This window comes from Lissotriton vulgaris, chromosome 2_1, assembly GCF_964263255.1.
Source record: "Lissotriton vulgaris chromosome 2_1, aLisVul1.2, whole genome shotgun sequence".
Taxonomy (NCBI): Eukaryota; Metazoa; Chordata; class Amphibia; order Caudata; family Salamandridae; genus Lissotriton; species Lissotriton vulgaris.
Window position 1 is genome coordinate 367,380,174 of NC_141687.1, and position 21,379 is coordinate 367,401,552.

The window sequence follows — 21,379 nt, forward strand, 5'->3', positions numbered from 1 at the left end:
GATACAGAGCCTTTTACTCATGCGACTGGATACCATGATGGAACAAGACGGTGATCCAGAGCCTTGCACTTGTAAAACTGGTTGGCCCAGGGGATTGGCAATCTGCGATAGAGTGTTTCCCCATCAACTAGATTCCAAACGTTGGGTGGCACCAGGATACACAGCCTTATCCTCTACAACTGGTCCATTCAACAAATTTACACAAAGATACTCAGCCTTTCACCTCTAGGATTCCATTGCGCTAGTGATTAGAACAGGATTATCTGGTTGGTATGTTACTTGCAAGTGTACACTTTTCTCTGTTTTTTTTCAGTTTTTTTAAAACACTCTGATGTTCATAGGTGGAAGCATAGTGAATGATGAACAGAATCGTATAATATTCAACAATTCATAACAAGTGCAAATAAATGAATTTACAACTGGTCCCTCCAGATGTAATTAATCCTGAGCAGTGTAGGGGTACCCGAGGAAGCAGCATGGCCTGTTTCCACTTTACTTTTCATCCCAAAGAATGCTGTGCATCCCCCCAATGGGGAGGCACCTTGTACATCTCCCACTGCTTCTGGGGAACAGTGCAGAAAGATTACCAGTACACAGGTATTCTCACCACTTACTCGTCCATCTGTCCTTTCAGCACCAGATTGGGCGTGGTGCCCGTGAGCGTGGCAATGCCGCCAATGCTGGCGGAGTAGCAGACACACAGACTCATGCCCTTGCAGAGCTTCAGGTGGTTCTCCTCCTTTTGACGGTTCTCCTCCTCTGAGAGTACCACTCCTTCCTCATTGCTGCTGATGTACCCATTGCCTGAAGAGACAAAGCAAACGAGAGGATGTACATTTATAGAGATCAGTCAACGAGAATCTTTGCTTTGCGGTTCTTCGCATCAATTCTGCCTCTTTCTGCTTTAAATTATCATTTACTTTTAAGTACTTCTTCTTGTATTTCAAATGTATGTGTCGCAAGAGAAAAATTCCAGTTTTTGCTAATTTTGCCCAGCGTTTGTTTACCATCCTTTAAGTAAATATACGGGTCATGTCAGTAACACACCCGTATCATCCGTATCAATGTTAGTTGCTCAGTGGTAAATAAGGGAACAGGTTAGAATTGAGGCACCAAACGGATCGACCCGCAGTCCACTGCACCTCATGCATTCATAAGTGACCAGGGAGAGGATCTGCTGGGCAAGGGACACATGTCTGCACATGATCCCAAGATCTGCCCTACATTTCATAACCAGTTGGAATATGAAAAAGGGGAAAGGAATTAGTGACACTGGCTGGGGGCTCTAGGAGGCAGCAACTAAGATGTGGTGGTCGAAGTATAAAACCAGCCACTTATTGGCTTGTTCAGCTATGAGTTTAGTAATATGTCTAAATGTTGTCTTGTAGCCACTTCAGAGTTTGGTGCAGCAAACCCTAGGAAAGAGTCCAGGGTGGAAGATGAAGTCTCAAAGGTGACCACAATGAGAGACGTTTCTCTTTGTTGGCATTGTGATGCTATGAAAATTAGTCTATGACACAAAAAAGGTCGAGAAACACCAATTATTAAAAACGTTAATGACAAAGTAGTCTGATAAAGCAATTCACAAAAAATATAATTTTAGGGGGGTTTCTGCAGAGCATGGGGTCAGAATGCAACACTCAAACTGCTTGAGACCTGGGTGGAGGTTGACGGCAAGTAAAACACTTGCCCGCACTTGAATAACAGTGCAAGTTCTTTTTCTATTTCCATTACTCAAAAATGGACTTTTGAGCTCGAGCCAAGATACAGGAAGATGTATTCAAAGCAGAGGGAGGGAGGGGGGATGGGAGGGTAGGGTGGGGGGGGCGGAAACAGCATAGATTTGCTTCAAGGGGGGAGAGGGGTGAAAAAAGAAAGGAGCAGCTGGGGGAAAGCAGTGAAAAGGGAGAATAAAAGGGAGGGTGTTATGTAGGTGTTTTTCATTTCAAAAATACATAAAATTGTCGTATTACACATTCATCATTTTGGTTTTCGGCAACACATTTTTATGTGAAGTTTTTTGTGAAAATAATGCATTTATAGTTGTATTAGGTGACGGCCAAAGTAGGTCTCACATAGAAACCGTGGTACAGTGGTGTGGGTACTTAAGGAAATGACTTATGTGATGGTGTAACAATTATTTTATTTACAATTTGAACTTGTCACTCAAGCAGAAAGAAGATGCAGAAAATCCTCACAGATCTTTCTTAGTCGCATGTCAAAATATAGAGGAAGAATACCATGGGGCCAAGATTGACCCTGAGCAAAATGTAAATTATGTTGCTGTAATTCACGTAATTTAGTGAATTTTTAATTAAGCTTGTTTTGCGAAATACTCAACATTATGTCATTATGCCACGTTGCGTAATTTTGCCCTGCTACTTCATATTAATCTCCCACCGTGACCTAACCACCAGTATTTTTTGCTCCTACAAGTTAATTAAAGGAATCTGACCTGAATTGCCTCCAAGATGTTTTTTAGCCTGAAGAAACCTTAAGATCTTTAAAATAAGTTTGACCATCCACCTTAAATAGGGTGGGTTGTGTAATGTCCTTACTCCGACGGCCCTTGCTGGTTTGGGCTGGAAACTTATTGTCTGTCAGTCTCTAAATATGGCAGGGGGACGAAGGGTGAAGTGGACAGGGTACTCCGTCACCTTTGCGATGGAGTACCCTGCCAATCACTAAATCGGACCCCAACTTTTCTTTTTCCGTAGCTGCATGTTTCATGTTAATACTTTGATTGTTTGACCAATTTATGAACGTGCAAACACTTAAAATAAAGAGGGAATTCATTTTTGCCAAAATGCTCATTATTGTGCACCTATTTCTTAGGATTTGAATGGTAAATTATTTAATTATAGACTGTCAGCTAGACCAAGCACTGATAAGTGCATGGAATGGACCTGGGCATGAGTCGAAGTAGGTGTCATATGAATGTCAAGTGATAAGGAAGGAGAAAATTCTTGTTAATTTCCAAAAGAATTTGCACCTCTCATGGCAGCCAGGGAAACAGCGGAAGCTTCTCCGCTAAGGCAGATGAGAGACACACTACAGGAAAAATAAAATGATAGTAACACAATGTTAGTATAATTTTATTTGTAAGTTCTAGCCCTGTAGGTGTGGAGCAGGGCTGTGCGGCCCAGAGAGCAGAGGGAGGAGAGGTGGGCACTTTCTAAGTGCACATGATACTTTGGCCGGGCGCCTTGGGCCGGCCAAACAGACATGCACACTTAGCATGTTCTTCACCCCTCTGTATTGCACAGCCAAGTGGAGAACATGCACATGCTCCCATTACCTGTCTGAGCACTGAACCAGGCCGCTCAGACCAATCATGATGCTGGTGTCATGCTGAGGATAGCAGCTTCGTGATTGGCTTAGGGGAGTCTGGGAGCCTGTGTGCTTCCTGCATCGACTGAGGACAGAGGAGAACCAGCAACTGGCAGGTAAGCGAAAGCTTATTTAATTTTTTTTCTTTCTTTTTATACCAACTCCCTATACCACCAGCAGCCGCTACTGCAGGGAAAGGTTCACACAATATTTCTTTAGGCAACAGGTAACAGAAACAAGCATTTACAATGCAATGGTCTCGGCATTGTTAAAGTTAGATCTATTGGCATTGGTCATGAGATTATTTTTATTTATGTTTTAGTTTTTAAAACATACAAATAAATGGAATTGTCATTTACAATGCCAATAGCTCAATCGCTCGCAAATACGAGACCTATTGCATTTGCACCTACACAGAGCCACACACACAAAGCCACCCACACACACATACAGAGCCACCCACACAGAGTCATTCACATAGAGCCACCCACACACACACAGAGCCACCTACACACACAGAGAGCCACCCACAGATAGAGCCACCTACAAAAAAAGCAACCCACACAGAGCCACACACACAGCGCCACACACACACACACACAGAGCCACACACAGAGCCACACACACAGACAGAGCCACACACACAGAGTCAGAGCCACACACACACACACAGACAGAGCCACACGCACACAGACAGAGACACACACACACACACACACACACACACACAGCCACACACACACACACACACACAATCACACACACACAGACACACACACACAGACAGAGACACACAGACAGACAGAGCCACACACACAGACAGACAGAGCCACACACACAGACAGACAGAGCCACACACAAAGACAGACAGAGCCCAACACACACAGGGCCCAACATACACAGAGCCCAACACACACAGAGCCCAACACACACAGAGCCCAACACACACAGAGACACACACAGAGAGCCTCACACACACACACACACACAGAGCCACACACACACAGAGAGCCACACACACACACAGAGCCACACACACACAGAGACACACACACACACAGAGCCACACACAGGGAACAGAGGGCAGAAAAAACGTTCACAACGAGGGAACAGAGTCCAGAAAAAACGATCACAACGAGGGAACGGAGGTCATAAAAGCAAGCACAATGAGGGAACAGGGGGCAGAAAAGCAAGCACAACGAGGGAACAGGGGGCAGAATCACAACGAGGGAACAGAGGGCAGAAAAACAATCAAAACGAGGGAACAGAGGCAAGAAAAGCGAGCACTCAACAAGGGGCCATGGGGTGGAGGGAGAGCTTACAAGGGTCATCCAAGCTGCGGGCCGCGACCAGGAGAGACCCAGCGCCGGATCGGGCCCTTCAGGGCAGAGGGACACGTGCTGCACTCGCTGCTCCTAGGGCTGCTGCACCTTCCTGCCCGCCTTCTGCCCCTCCTCCTTTCACTCCCCACTCCGGTGTGTGGTGTGCTCCCAGCTACACAGGAAGGACAGCAACAGCAGGCCCCCCTCTGCAGTTACAATCTCCCCAGTAACATGGCGGCCGGCCTGAGGAGCGGGAGAGGGAGGGAGGGAGATGGGCTGCCACAGTCAAAGGGAAAGTGCAGCTCCTGCGGGGGTGATCGCTGCACGACTCACTGGAGCTCCAGTGCATTGGGCTGCACATTTTGCTGCAGGTGAAGGCAGGCTCTGGGCGGGGGTGCTGGCGGCAGGCTCCAGGGGCTGGGGAATGCAGTACCATCCCTCGGGGAGAGGCGCTGGGGTCGGGAGCGGGAGAGGGGGGAGGGAGATAGACTTCCACGGAGCGGGAGGGAGGGAGCGGGTCAAAGGGAAAGTGCCGCTCCTGCGGGGGTGATCGCCCGCACGAGTCACTGGAGCTCCATTGCGTTGGGCTCCAAAATTTTGCTGCAGGGGTAGGCAGGCTCTGGGTGGAGGAGCCAGCGGAAGGCTCTGGGGGCTGGGGAATGCAGTACCATCCCTCGGGGAGAGGCGCTGGGGTTGGGTTGCACCGAGTGGCCCGCTCGGAGGAGTATGCTGAATGCAGGTCGAATCCCCTTTTGTAAAATGTGAATGTAAAATTCCAGCCAATGGGAAGAGGAGAGGAAGAAACTAAATAACACACCCGAATCCCCCCAAAAAATGGGGCTTAAACGGACAGACGCCCCTCTCATCCATTGGCTGGCCTCCGTTTAGGAAACCAGCCAATGGAGAAGAGTGGCAGGTTCAAACCCCACTACTGAAAAACATAAATTGTTGGCAGTCAGACTGCGCAGGCATATCCCACGCAGGCCGAGACCAAAAAACTCAAACAAACTGACCTAGCAAGGAAACACCATCCTTCCATGTTAAACATGGCCATAAACAGGGGTTTCATCATTAACAAATAAATCAGAAGGAAAAACATAAAAGCCTTAGTGGCCCTATGAAAAACCTTAGTTTTCAAACACAAATTTGTGATTGAAGCAGTCATATTCACATAAAACCCATACCAGTCAATATCATTTGGCAGGTGCCCCTCTCTATTCAATTATGTTAATCCTATTAAAACACAACATGCCTCCATTTACTTCAACAGAGAGAAAATATTTGCAAACCTGTATCACTCCTTTAAATGGTTTATCCTTCATTCACTTTACAGGACTCTCCCTCTGGTACACCAAACTTCACTCTTATTCACAAGTCAATAGGTTGACCGGGATGAGATGCTTTTTTGGTTATCATGTCTGATTTTCACATAAGGTGACACAGCCTTGGGAGGGGTAGGGATATGTTGGGCATCATAGGTTGCAGTGTGACCACCCTGATGAAACCTCATCCAGGGCATTGTGTGTCCAGATCCTGAGGCCCTATCTATTAGGAGTAAAGGCAGAGACAGTCTAGACGCACAACTAACATCGTGAGGGACTTATATTAATTGTATCATAGAGAGACACTCATAAATGTGCCCTGGAGCGCAGGAAAAAGGAGGACAGGATAGAAATATTCACCTTCATAAAGGGTTGATTCACAAAATATTGTGTAGACTAAAGGTTAAAAAGTGTTGGTTGTGGAGGCAAATGACAGAACCTGATAAATAGAATCCAGATTTGTGGATAGTTATCCTCCCAGATGGAACCTACAACTTCAGATAAACCACAGGCATGGAGCAAGTTCTACATTTATTGGTTTATTGCTAAGGAAGAAAACCTGTGATGCATAGTTATTAGTTTATGGATATTCATCAACATTCCCAACGAATTTCACATCCAATGTGCACATCGATGGACTGATTCCCACAGGTAAACTTACACATTTGCATAAATGTACACTTTATATTATGGACCCAATGGAGACCAAGGCCACCACCCTGACATATAAAAAAGTACTCTATAACTCCCCTAATCAAAAAGATCCTCTACGGGCATCATGGGAGACAGAAGTGGGGCTACTTGAGGATGATGATTAGGCAGAGGCGGTACAAAGCCCAAGGGAAGTCGCAATTAGAGCCAGGTTCCGTCAATTACAGGTGTGCATATTACACAGGTCATATGCCTATAGATCACTGATATATAAACTGGGATATGGGATGTCTGAGTACTGTGTTAGGGAATGTGGAGGAATTGGTACCTTTTTTCATATTTTGTGGGATTGTAAATTTATACATGAATACTAGAAGGAAGTGGCGAAAGTCATGTCAAAATTCACGGGGATAACAATTACAGTTGACTCATGCTGGATGCTTCTGTGCATCATAGGGGAAGATAATGGGCAAATTATACAACTATTTGGCTGAAGGTAGCTGCGATGGTGGCAAAACAAAATATAGCCCAAAAATGGTATGCAAGGGCAGAGAAAGTGGTTTATAAATCCACGGGTTGTCCACACAAATGGGATAAAATATGGGGAGAATGGCAGAAATACTGTGGATACTAGCTGGGGTAGAGAGCTAGGTGGGAGGGCTATTTCAGATTAGATGAAAGCATTCTAAGAGTTCACATGGGGTGCAATTAGTTGGGCATGATATTGGGTGGGTTGATAATAACAATGATGTGCTATGTACCATCTTTGAATATGATATTCCTGTGTACTATCCTGAGTTGGTTTAATAACATTTTTTTTAAGTTTACAAGTATGGATACTCCGAAGTCGGGGCAGAGAACTCTGCACATAAAATGATAGACTTGCATAAAATTCCAACCGCTGGATGTCCAGCACGATAAAGATGATGCTGGATTATGGTCAAGGGTCGTCTGATAGGGAAACTTTGCACCTTCATAGCGGATTACACCCCAAACACTGGACAGATGATTTTCTTAAAAGTGCTAATGGGGAAAATACTATATTTTGTGGAGGGGCCGTTGGTACTCATGTGCGACTTTAACTTGACCTGGCAGAAAGACCTAGATAGCACACACCCACATCGCTCGGAAACGGGGTCTTTCTCCAGTGACACTCAACAACTCTTCCACGACATGGGCCTTTTGGACGCCTGGCATGCTCTTTACCCCCATTCTCGAGACTACACCTTTTATTCTCATGTCCACCGTACATATTCCCGACTTAAGTATATTTTCATTAGCCAATCCTTAATCGGCGTCCTACAAGAGGCTAACATTTTCCTTCTTTCAGTGTCAGATCACAGCCTACTTTCAATATGTTTGTCCTGGAGTGGTAATGCCTCGACTACTCCCAGGTGGTACTTCCCGACCTCGCTTATGCGGGACAAGGAATCCTGCACTAAGCTAAGAGAAACCATTACTGAATTTTTTGACATTAATAAACCGGGGGATACCTCGGAGTATACCACCTGGGACACACTTAAAGCAGTGTTTCGAGGGAACTGCATTGCCCTTATCTCGGCGCTAAATGCTCAACGCACCAGCGAGAAGGAATAGCTGGAGAAGGAAGTGGCTTCTGTTAAACGTGCCCACAAATTGAATCCCACAAGGCAGACTCTTCGCAATCTAACAGCGCTCAGGGGTAAACTTTGGGCAGAATTCACTCTCCTCAATATGCGACACTTATCTTACTCTCAGGGCAACAAGATCGGCAAACACCTTGCTAGGCAGCTTAAAGACAAACGAGAGAGAGAGTACATTGGTTTTACACAGAGATCCGATGGAGAGTTCACACATAGAGATAAGGAAAAAGCTGAGATCTTTGGATCATTTTATAAAACCCTTTATACTAGGGTTTGACTAGATTCAGTCACCCAACTGGATTATCTTCGGACACTACACTTCCCTTAAGTCTCCCCAAGTGGAATGATTTACTCACCGCCCCCATCACCTCCGAAGACGTTAAAGCTGCTATTAGAGCCCTTAAGCCCCACAAAGCCCAGGGACCAGACGGATACACCGCCCTGTTATATAAAACCTTTGTCCCTGATATTAGCCCATATCTCACACAGCTCTTTAATAAGATGGCTGAAAAGGGCGAGATCGCCAACTCCATGTCTGAGGCCGTGATCTCTGTTATACCCAAACCAGGAAAGGATCCCCATGTATGCGCCTTATACCGGCTTATTGCTCTTCTAAATCTTGATGCGAAACTTTACTACTACATAATAGCTAAGCGATTGAACGATCTCATGCCTGATCTTATACACCCAGAACAATTGGGGTTTATTAAGGGTCGACAAACACATGATGATACCCGCCGAATTGTACATCTAATAGAGAAGGCCAAAATACGTCAAATCCCTGCTGTATTGGTAGGGCTAGACGCTGAGAAAGCCTTCGACAGGGTGGATTGGGCGTTCTTATTTAATACCCTCACGGCCTTCGGATTCGCACCTAAATTTCTTACTATGATACAAGATAATTACTTTCAACCCAGATCTAAAGTTGCGGTCAGGGGAGTACACTCACCCTCCTTTTTCCACTCTAGAGGCACCAGACAGGGGTGCCCTCTTTCACCCCTACTCTTCGCCCCTAGCATTGAGCCATTGGCGATGGCGATTAGAGCCAATCCTGAAATCCAAGGGATACCATTCAGTGGGGACACACACAAAATTTCTTTTTTTGCGGACGATGTCCTCTTGTCACTCTCTGACCCTGCCGCATCTCTCCCACCTTTACAATCAGAACTTGAGCGGTTTGAAGCAGTAGCTGGCTTTAAAATAAATCTTGGCAAATCGTATATTCTTAACCTTACACTTCCGCATGCCGAACTCCTCAGGCTCCAGTCTCTCACTTCCCTCCAATGGACCACTTCGTCTATACAATACATGGGAGTCCAACTAACACCCAGGGTAGAGGGGCTCTACACTGCTAACTTCCCCCATGTTTACTCGTATACAAACTGAACTCACGAAGTGGAAACCTCTTTTTCTGTCTTGGCTGGGCTGGATACACGCTATTAAAATGACACTCCTTCCTAAGCTCCTTTACTTATTTCAGGCCCTACCCATTGAATTAGAAAGTGACTTCTTTCAGTGAGTTAAAACCATGATTCTGCACTTCATTTGGCAAGGGGGCAACGCCTGCTTCTGTTTCTCCATACTGGGTCGCTCATGAGCGGAGGGTGGAGTGGGACTCCTAGATATAGTACTATATTATAAAGCTGTGCAACTGAGAGTACTGACTGAGTGGTCAAAACGGGAATCAGATAAACATTGGTTACATATGGATCCCAGTGTGACGAGGAGGACTATCTGGGATTTGGCATGGCGCCCCAAAAAGGACAGACCCAAGAATGCATACATTAGCACTGCTACACGCACCAACTTGAAAGTGTGGGATTCAGTTGCGGGAATATGTATTATTCCTTGGTTGGGAGTTGTTTTTTATATGACTTTAGTATGCTCCATGTGGCACCTTCCGGTTTGAAGGTTTTGGGGAATTACCATCACAAAAGGAAGATGGGACACCCACTTACATCGTTGATTTCACATAAGGATTATAAAGGCAACTACTATCAGAAACTGTACCCGTCATTTAAGCAGTTCAATGAGATTGGGGCAGGGTCACTATCTAGCACTGTGTAACTATGTACAACTATCGTCGAAACCTGCAACATTCCCTGTGTGTGGTGTGAAATGATGGTAATAACATATGATGTACTTTGATATATTTTCAATAAAAATATGTTTGAAGAAAATGATAGACTTGTCTTATCTTTTTATGTGAGGCGTTCTCTGCAATCCTAAACATACTATCAAAATGCAGTTTTGTGAATACCGAAATCGTAAACTGACACAAACGTGTAAAGTTAATCTTTGTGAATCAGGCCCTTTATTTTGGTGCAACATTGTAGTGTCAATTTTGCGTGAAAAACACCAAGGGCCAGATGTAGGTAGCCCTTTACCGATCGAAATCGGCCGAAAATACCGATTTTTGGCCGTTTCCGATCGGTAAAGGGCTAGGGAGATGTAGGTGCACATATTCGGTAATTTTACCGAATCGTTATTATTACCGAATCGGTAATAAGTACCGATTCGGTAATAATTACCGAATCGGTAATATTTACCGATTCGGTAAAATTACCGAAAATGCTATGTGGGTAGCCAATTTTCCATTGGCACATGGCTTACAGAATCAGTATTTTACCATCGAATACAAATCCATGGTAAAATACCGATTCCTGTGTACATGCACATCTGTGCATGTGCCATGTGACAGACAGACGTGCCCTTAGGGCATGTCTGTGTGCCACATTGCACACATGCCCATTTTGGGGGTGCTAGAGGGTGTCAAAGTGACACCCCCTGCACCCTTGTGAATTCATTAATTACCGATTCGGTAAATACCGAATCGGTAATGTCTAATCATTCCTATGGGCTTCAAAGCCCATTGGAATGAATGGGCATTACCGATTCGGTATTTACAGAATCGGTAATTAATGAATTGTTAAGGATTCAGTAACAAATCCAGATGTTGGGACCTACATCCCATTTACTGATTTTGAAATACCGAATCGGTAAAATTCGGTATTTCAAAATCGGTAAATGGGATTTACCTAAATCGGGCCCCAAAACTCTTCCATATTTTCCATGGGTGTAAAGGAGGGAAACACCCATCTAAAATAACAAATATGATGCTGGTGAAGAAAATAAAGTGTTCATTTACAGCCAGTTGAAAATCCCCAAATGTATAAGGTTAAGAGCAGGAAAAGAAATCCACACTTTTACGGGAAATATATGCAGATATGTTGCGATTTGTTTAAATTCCATAAAATAAGTTATTTTGCATACATTGCAGGTGTAAGCCTGAGATTGAAGAAATAGCTACTTACTTTGTGACTCAGATCCCGAGAAGATACTACAGCACAAAAGTTAAGCATATTAAGGCAGGAGAGTACTCTTAGTAGCGGAGGTCACCATAAATAACAGAAAAGGCAGCAAATGCAACCAATAGAGCCAAAAAGAGTCAATAAATCCAACAAGACCACCAATACACAGATGAAAATAATGCCTAAAAAGCATATGTATATCTGAATACCATGTCACTGTTTCAAGAATATGGAGGAAAAAAGACTGGATGTAATATTTTCCCCCAATTTCTCTATGATACTGTAACGGCAGAAAGACTCGGGCAGTCCTCACTGCACACCATAGCTTAACAATACAATACAATTGAAATTGGGATGAAGCTGAGGGCCAAGCAAGGATTCTTACGTGCAGTTACTCACTTTTTGTCTGGTCTTCACCAAGCTCTGGCATCTGCACAATTCTCTCCTGCAGCTCTATTGTTTGCTTCCCTTTCAGAGGATTGTCCCCTGGTACGGGTTCGAATTGGACCTCGCAGGCAAGGTTGGTCTGGGCGGGGCTTTTCTCCTGCAGGTCAAAGGCTTGGTTCACTTTCCCGTTCAGCTCATTGCTTTTCTGGGCTTTTAGCATCTCCTGGGCCTTCTGTTCATTCAGCTTCTTCTCTGAGGTGTGCAGTTGATCCAGGACAGCCTGCGCTATGGGCACCATCATGGCCGTGGTGGCTGTGTTGCTGATCCACATGGAGAGGAAAGCAGTGACCAGCATGAAGCCCAGCATTAGGCTGCAACCAGAAAACACGCTGTGTTAGCTTCAGAAGCCAGAACTTGACAGAGGAGATCTGCTCAGCATAAGATAGCAGGGAGATAGGAAGAGGTATCAAAGTCCTCCAGTGAATTTGGTAGAGTCAGACCAGGTCCCAGTAGGAGGGCTGGGACAGGTCCACTCAGGGGAGTTCCTCCTCTGTTCAAAGCCCAAACACAGATAGAAATATTTCTATTGTGATTATAAGCTTCTCTTCTGGCTGTAGATACAATCTTTACCTAATCACTATTTTCACAGGAGAATGAGCAGAAATTATTATTTAAATTGCAACTTTTGGAAAAATCAACTGTGATGTGTGCTGTTTTGCTATCACCCCCTAACCATTTTCGTGGTGTGCATTTCGGAATAAAGTCCAAATGATCTATTGTGAGAAGACCACACCAGGGTCAAACATAGCGTTAATGTTTAGGAGCCAGCGCCGTCCCCCACCAAATTGGTGTCATGTTTCATAATTTGGCATATGCTCCATTTAGTGTTGACTCAGCAATGCCCTACGGTTCCCCTAGGGGCTCTTTTTTTATTCAGCCCGACAGTCCTCGTTCTTAGACTCAGTGTGTTGAGTAAATTGGCCGAAGACATAGGTAAGTAAAACTTAAATACAACTAAAGAACCCCCTAAAAAAATTATTCAATCCCTTGACGTTTTTGTTAAGGTTAAAACCAATGGTGATCTTGAGGACATAAAGTTAAATAGGATCTAATGTTTGTACTTAGTGTAGTCATTTTATAACAAGAGATAATTTGAACCTTATATCGGACCAGCACTTCAGGAGATTTGGTTCTGACATTGGGAGGATAGTTTGCTGAACCGTCCCCCAACCCCCTATTCCCCTCTACTTGAATGTGCCGTTATCACTTACACAATTCACTCAAAAGAAGCCGCGTAGAGGCATTTTTTTCTATCCTAGAAAAGGGAAATTCTTGTTTATGTCTTAATGGTGCTTTACTTTCCTTTATTAGCACTGGGACTCCATTCACAACATGCAGCAGAGTTTGAAAATAAATTGTGTGTAAAGTATACCAAATATGTTTGGCATCTAGAAGTTGATTTAAATAAAAAAGAAGCTTCAACATCGGGTTGTGCTCCACATTGGGTAGGGTGTGTCCTACCTGATTATAGAGCTCTTTTTGGAGAAATATATTTTTTTTAAATCAAAAGATTTCATCCTTAAGGGACATTTCAGACGTTTCTTTTTTAGATAGTGCTTTTGTTAGTAATTTAAAATGATCTGTGGTTAGATTTTAAGGAGTTTATTATTTTTTAATTTGCTCTATCTACACTAAGGTTAAAAACAATGTATGGTCTTGTTTAAAATAATAATCCCAAATATCCACAACTAGGAATAGGTTGACATGTTTCTGCCTTTGTGGCCTCACGGGCAATTGGCATTCAACCGGTTATCTGTTACTGGTGTACCCTAATCTAAATTATTGCTGTGTCGTTATTTAGAGAGGTGTATGTAGCAGAGCTCAACGTTCTATGACAAACTTACATACAACATCAGTAGCACACCTATACAGATAAAAGCATGGTTTCTCTGGAGTGCTTTTGACTTGTAAAATACAGAATGGCATCTAATCATATTTGAAATGTCCCAAGCATGAACCTCAGTTGGTGCTCTTTCGTGTTTATGAAAAACAAAACTTGTCATCACCTGTGGGCACAGCAAGCACTTGCTTCATTATGATTGTGAGGATTGATCAAGGAATTATGAACATACAAGTACATTTTCTTTAGTGATATACAAGCTTATAATGAGCATGGAGGGTCTTCTTTCCCTAACCCCGAAATTCTGTGCCCAATTGGGAAAAGGCCCGAGTGGCATCATCGTCACACTCTCTAGAAAGGGCCAGAAGCCTACAGGCAACAGTCACTGAGAAGTATATGGCCAAGCGCAATCCCTCTCTCAGTCGGTAGATCGTCCATGAGCACTTGTCCCTCAAGAGGATACACAAGCTTTATGCCTAAGGTGTCTTTATACTCCTGTACCATCCGATGCCAACACCTAACACACTCTACTCAGTCAAATGCCTTTACGCTGTGATTAACAGGTGTTACATGTGGCTTAGTTAAGACAGCTTTTGCTTTTTACAGATGGGAGTCTTTAAATTCCTAGGTGATATGGCTCACTTTTTAAAACCTGGAAAAGTTAGGGGTGGTGCTCCTGTTTCCTTTTTAAGAAGTGGCTGCTGTACCCCCATTGCTTTCGTACAAGGTTTAAATAGTTATGTGCCCTGGATTCTATGTTTATCTCTGCACAACTCGAATTACAGTGGACTCTGAGAACAACCACATGATGCTCTTGAGTGTCACAGGAGGTCTGCCCTAAGAATCTGATGTCTCATAGTGGTGAATCCCAAACACACCCGTTCTTCTCTCTCTCCAGCAATTGACACCCTTCACTAGTTCACTGCTACACACCACCTATATCTAATATCAATGTAGAAGAATGTTTTGAAGTCTTTCAACTTTTCCAGGACTCCCAACACTCTTTCAGGCTAGCAAGCTCTGCAGCGTTGGCACAAACATTGGTTGAGCTTCTCTACAAATCTCCAAATCAACAGCAGTCGTTCATTCCACACGTGTGGAGGTTTCCTGTCTGCCTCAAGCACTCACATAGTAGGGAGGGTTTGTACAACTCTGCCTCCTGATAAAATCCCAATCAGTCTCTACACTTCTCTGCAGATAAAACTAGGGCGGTGTGAAATTAGCGTAACTTGCTTTTTCCTTAATCAGCGTGAAATGACACATAATTACACAAAATGCAAAACGACTGTTGGTGCTATAAGGTAGCATGAAATGCGTCCTCGCATCCATTTTGGCTGTGATTATGCATTTTGCGAAAAAAAAGCCCAAAGACACAAGCACAGCAAACAGCAAAACTCATGGTCTGGTGGATTACGTTGTTGTTTTTTTTTTATTGTTCCACAGTTGCAATATAGGAGAGAGAACAAAATCCATATATATGAAGCCCTTATAAATGATAAAAATACATCACACATCATATCTCCATATGATCATGGAGGACCTCCCAGATATACAGTACAGACTCCATTCCAAATTAAACAAATTATACAATTTGGCCCGCCAGAATTCAAATGCTGGAGGCTCCGGTTGCAACCAATATGAAGCGATACATAACCGTGCAGCAGTCATTGCAACAAATAAAAAATACCTATGTTTATACGGAGGAGTCCCCTTTTCAACAGCTTGACCAATCCCCAATTGCATAAGAGCCGGAGAAATCCTAAGCGTAGTCTGTAGCATTTCTGACAAAATATGTTCAATACCATGGAGAAAATAAGGCAATTTAACACAATTATAAAATATATGAAAGCTGTCTGCCTTATCACTCCCACTTCGAAAGCATTTGCCGTCGTATCGGCCTCCCCACTTAAGCATGTGATCCGGAGTGTAATACAAATTGAATGCTGTTTTAAAAAACTGTCCTTTTAAGTTAGCTGAAAGAAGAACTTCCCCAGAGGTAATAATGGCATTTTCTATTGAAAGATCTTGTTCCCCCAACATTGACTGCCAATGGGGCTTTGCGGGGGGTGGCCGACCGGAGGGAGGCTCTCCCCCGGGGAGGTTTGGGGCCCCGGGAGGATAGGGGGGAGAGATAGTTCGGGGACAGGAAGGTGATTTTGGGCTGGTTGGGCTACTTCAGCGGCCTTGGGCTGGTTTGGGCTCCCTTTGGGCTGCGGTTAAATAAATACGGCCATTTTGGGTCACTGTGCACCATTTTAGGGACAGCCGAGTTAGGCAGAGAAGTTGTTGTCCCGCCCGCCCTCCCTAATAGGCTTGGTTTGAGGGTGGCCTTTCGGGGGTTGTGGTTCCCGGGTTTGGGGGGTAATTTCTGGAGGGGTTTTGTTGGGAGCAGGTGCCTTTTTTGGTTAGGTTGGCTGAGATATGATGGCGCTGGGGGCAGGTGCTGGTAAAAGGTTTTTGGGGTGGCGCTTTTTCCTACTTAGGGGGGGGGATAGGAGGAATGAGGTTTCCTGGACAGAGGGGGAGGGAGTGTACAGATGGCTAGAGTTTAAACAGTTGAGGCAGGTGTTTGGATAGTTGGTACTTATGTTTATGTCGTTTGCGGGGGCAATGTTTTAGGGGTGGGGGTGGGGGGTTTGGTCAGGTATGTGCATATTTAGTTAGGCCTAGTTTTGTACGGCAAAGGCCAAGGATGTGGTATTGTGTTAAGATGCACCTGTTCCCAATAAAGCAGCCTTTATCACACCTTATATTGTCTCTGGTCGGTGTTTCCCCTCCCCGTGTCCCGATGGGCCCCAATATATATTATGTGCGGGGCCAGATGGCGTCCGCACGAGTGAACGAGTAAGGTCACCGCTCCTGCTGGACCTCACAAGAAGTTGATGGAGGGTAAGGATCGGCACTTCAGAACGGAGAGAAATGAGCTTTGAAGATAAAATCTTCTGTATTTAAATGACTTACTTGCCGGAAGGATTTTCTGCGAGCGTGTCTTCGCTGAAGACTGAAGGCTGAAGGCTGTTTCTTCTGATCGTGTTACTGAGCAGACGGCCGATGCTGGAAGTGTTCTCGGCGTTCGCGGTTTTCAATCACCTGGTGCAGGTGAACTTGGTGGGCGGGTGCCCCTGCTACTGTCTGGCCGAGGGAGGCTGTGAGGGAGGCTACGAGTGATTCAACCTGGGCTGATTCTGCTAGGAAAAACATCAAAGCAGCTTGCCGCTCAGCCATGCCGCCCAGGGGAACCTGCGGCAAACCTCAAGGTCAAGAGGGCGATAATGGCAAGACAGTGAGTGAGAAGGCTGATAAGAATTCCAGCAACTCCATTAAAACCCAGACGCTGGGATGAGCAAAGGTAAATAAAACTTGGGGGATAACAGAACTATTCCTGCAATTTTTTCTGCTTCTAAGGAGAAACGCAGGGGGAAAAATATACCACTTTGGAAGGGAAACAAGTAAAAATATCGAGCTATTGAGGCATAATATTACTGCCACCACTGACATAGCTTCACCAATAGCTACCCCTGGTTTAGGGGTCAGTGAAGTTTTGAATAATCAGAGTAATTCTCAGACTGTGAGTGTCACAGGTATTGAAGATATTATCTCAAAGGTTGTAGAACAAAGTGCTAAATCCCAGACGCAAACACACACTTCGCAGGGGGAAGAGCAAACACAGGCACAGGCATATTCACTGGATGGTAAATCTGGTGACTTTTTTCCCTCTCAGAACACTCTACTTCTTCCTGTGAAGATTTGGCATTGCAGTATTCTAGGCAAATTAACATGGCTGATGACAGTGCCCACAGTAGTATCTGTTTGGAGGACTCAGGTGACTTTATGGATGGTAGCCCCCACACAGTGCGAAAAAAAGGCAATACAATTCTGGATAAGGGGAGCGCACAATCTGACCAATTACATTCCTTTAATAAGGCACAAAAAGAATACACTGATGAAGACATCGCTTTATCAATGGTATATCAGTCCATTATGTCCCATTGAGATGAGACACAAGAGGAGAGCCAAAGGGTGCAAAATTCATGTCGCAAATTGCAGAATTCGGTACGACGGCTGGTTAAATCTCAGGCAGACTTCGCTTCAAGGTTCACCGAGGCAGAGACGAGTTTTTCAAATTTGGAAGACAAACTGTCACAACAGACGGCAATGACAGAATCGCTACGCAACATTAAAGAAGACACACAATGGAAAATGGCTGACTTTGAAAACAGGGCTCGACAAAATAATTTGAGACTGATGCAGATTCCAGAAGGGAAAGAGGGACAGGACCCTCGCAAGTTTATAGTCGAACTTTTTAAAATTGCCTTTCCTGAACTTTCTAAATGGGACTGGGACAGGGAAATCGAAAGAGCACATAGATTCCCTTTTAATATTCGTCCCCGGGCATGTCAGGTTGAGTCTAAGCCTAGATCCTTTCTGATCTCTTTCAATAGTTTTTTAGCTAGAGAGGAGGTTTTCTTGTTGGCACGTCCTGATAAGAAAAGGGTTGGGGTGGGGTTTGAGTTTTTATGCTACGCCTCATTTTTGTCGATATACAATGGAGAGTTGTTGGCAGCTTCGCCAGGTTATCGTTCAATTTCAGGCCAAGGTGGCTCAAGCTTACTTAACACCATCGATGCTAGTGCCATTTTCCTCCTGTGCTGAGTTTGGTTGATTCCCATTGTTCATGACGAGCTCAGCTCGTCATGAGTGTATGGAGGTGTACACCATGACGAGCTGAGCTTGTCATGAGCGTCGAAGGAGTTAATGAACCCTGCCAAGCTAAAAGTTATTTTTCAGGAACGTCCTCGGTTCTTTACAAACAATGGGCCTGCAAAAGAGTTTTTGAAATCCATTTAGGTTTATTCTGTCATACTGGAGTAGCTAGAGGCATCATGGTATTAAGGTTTTTGCTTCTCCTAAAACAGAAAATAGTGACATAATGTTTTTTGTATGACATAATCTTGTGAGAAAAGGCAGGGGAAGTAGGGGAAGCTTTACATCTACAGGATTATAAGTCCTAAATCCTTGGTAAGGGGAAGGGGAGGGAGATGGTCGGGTGGAGTAGGGGTGGGGGGGGTTTGTGGGGTAGGGGCACTGAGGTAGGGGAAAAATGGGGTAAAAACCACAGTTGCAGTAAGAGAGTTGAGCGATAAAACGGAAAAAATGTTTCCAAACAATCAGAACGTTTACGGTAAAATGTTAATTAGTTTTCCGTCGCGTACGCTTTTTATTCTCTGTTATGGGGCTCAGGGGGATTAAAATTTGTTCCTTAAATGTTTCCGGACTTAATAATGTTAATAAAAGGAAGAGGGTAGCCATATAACTTCGGCATATACACCCTGATGTAGTATGTCTCCAGGAGACACACCTGCCCTGGAGTAATCATCATTTAGTAGCTGATCTGGGGTATTCTTTAATCGTCGCTTCACAGCAGTCATCAATGATTCGAGGAGTCATGATATTAACTAAACCGAATGTCTGTTCAATAGGACGATATTTGACAGATAAATTGGGCCGCTGGGCCATAGTAGAATTAGGGCTGGGTGGCTGTCAATTTATATTATGTCCCATTTATGGATCTAATTTAGATAAGGCATCGACTTTGGAGGGTCTGAATTTAGAATTGGCGGCATGGGTAACTCCCCTGGTTGTATGTGGAGATAGTAATATCAATTTAACTCCTCAAAAAATTACCAGAGGACCTCAAAACTATACAGGACGTAAACCACGGGACTTTAAGGCCCTTTATAATTTTTTTGAAGATAATGGTCTAGTGGTTGTCAGGAGTAGTTTGTTTCTTACAAATTCAGGCTATACCTTTTATTCTTTCCCCCATAAAAAAATGGCAAAATTGGCTTATTTCTTTATGTCTTCAACTCTGCTAACTGGGGCGATTATGCAAATATTCCCTAGGATATCTTCCGATCACGCTCCTGTTGTTTTAGAAATACCAGCCTTATGGATAGATCGCATAAGTAGAGGCTTCACCTTTCATTGAAAATTATGTGCAGATGATCAATTTAAGGGGCACATGTCAAAATGGATTACTGATTTTTTTTTATATTAATGCATATACTGCCCGTATAGATATTGTATGGGACTCGTTCAAGGCTTATTTAGGGGTGAAGTCTTGAGCTATGATATTTCTTATCAAAAGAAACTTAAACTAGAAATGCGAGACATTTATTTTGTTCTTAGAGTAGCTGAGGAGAAGTTGATTCAAGGAATAATAGATCGGGGGAATATTTTGGATCTTGAAGATGCAGACGCTAGGTGTATTGTCAATTACAGAGTGTGACAATGCCTGATACATCACACTTATAATTGGTTTATTATCGGGCTTAAAGTAGAGTGAAGAGAACTCTGAGGTGTCGATGTCCTGCTCCAGTAATCTTCTCATCCGCATATATTCCCTCAGTCGGAGACATTTAAAGAAAGAATTGACTCCTTGCAAGTCTGAAAAAGCTCTATAATCATTTAAATGATTTAATTGTTCCAGTGTTTTATTGCTGCAATTTGTCCATACTCTGCAAGTTGTATCACCAGAAACCGCAGGGAAAGCAGGATTATCTCATATAGGGGTATCTTGATTAATTGTACCCTCTTGTAGTAATTAGGAGAATGTAGACAAAATATCGAAAAAATATATAGAATGAACAAAATATAAAATTCAAAATATAGAATGGATATAATATCGAATGGACATGATCTAGTGGATAATAATATCGAAATGCAGGTAAGTAATATCGAAGTACATATTATAGGCATTAAAATATATTGAATTTTTAATTAATATCGATTTTTTTAAAAGTGTTTTGTATGTTAGTATATGTGTTAAAAGTGTATATTATTTTTGTAATGTATGCTTAATTTTTTTAAAGTAATGAATTGTATGTTAATACGTTTTTTGCATAATTTAAGTCTGTAGTGGGTTGTAGGTTTATAGGGGAATAGGGTGGGAAGTAATTTAATTATAGTAAATTAAATATTAATTTTTAGGAATTAATGATTATTTTTAATTTAATTTTGCATTTTAGTTCTGTTGCGGGTTGCAGGTCCATAGTGGAATAGGGTGGGAAATAGTTTAATTGTAATTAAGTAAATATTTATTTTTATTTATTTGTATCAATAATTAATTTATTGTTAATGAATTATTAATTAGTCATTATTTTTTATTAATTGGTAATTCATTTTTATTAATTGATTAATTGACAATTATGTTAATTGTATTATTTTTTATTCACAGCGGGTTGTGGGTTTATAGGGGAATAGGGTGGGAAGTAGTTTAACTTTAATGAAATAATTATTGAAATATTTTTTGTGTATTGATAATTATTTTATTGCTAATTAATTATTATTTGGTATTTTTTTATTACTTATTACATTTTTGGTATTGAAAAGTAATTGGCTGTTAATTAATTATTAATCGGTAATTGATTGTTAATAAATAATATTTATTGGTATTTATAATTACGTATTTATTAAATATTGTATAATTGGCAATTACATTTAATGAATTTTTTTACTGGTATTGATAATTAAT

At 42.9% G+C, this 21,379-nt stretch overlaps 1 protein-coding gene across 1 annotated transcript in view; it reads right to left on the reverse strand.

Moving 5' to 3' along the window:
- Positions 1-21,379, reverse strand: part of LOC147730364 (solute carrier family 13 member 2-like) — a 423,239-nt gene that overhangs the window by 175,579 nt on the left and 226,281 nt on the right. Inside the window, exons 4-5 of the mRNA XM_086955168.1 lie at positions 11,958-12,316; positions 615-804 (exon numbers count right to left, since the gene is read on the reverse strand). Coding sequence (XP_086811294.1) covers positions 615-804; positions 11,958-12,316 — 549 coding nt within the window. The remainder of the gene's footprint in view (positions 1-614; positions 805-11,957; positions 12,317-21,379) is intronic.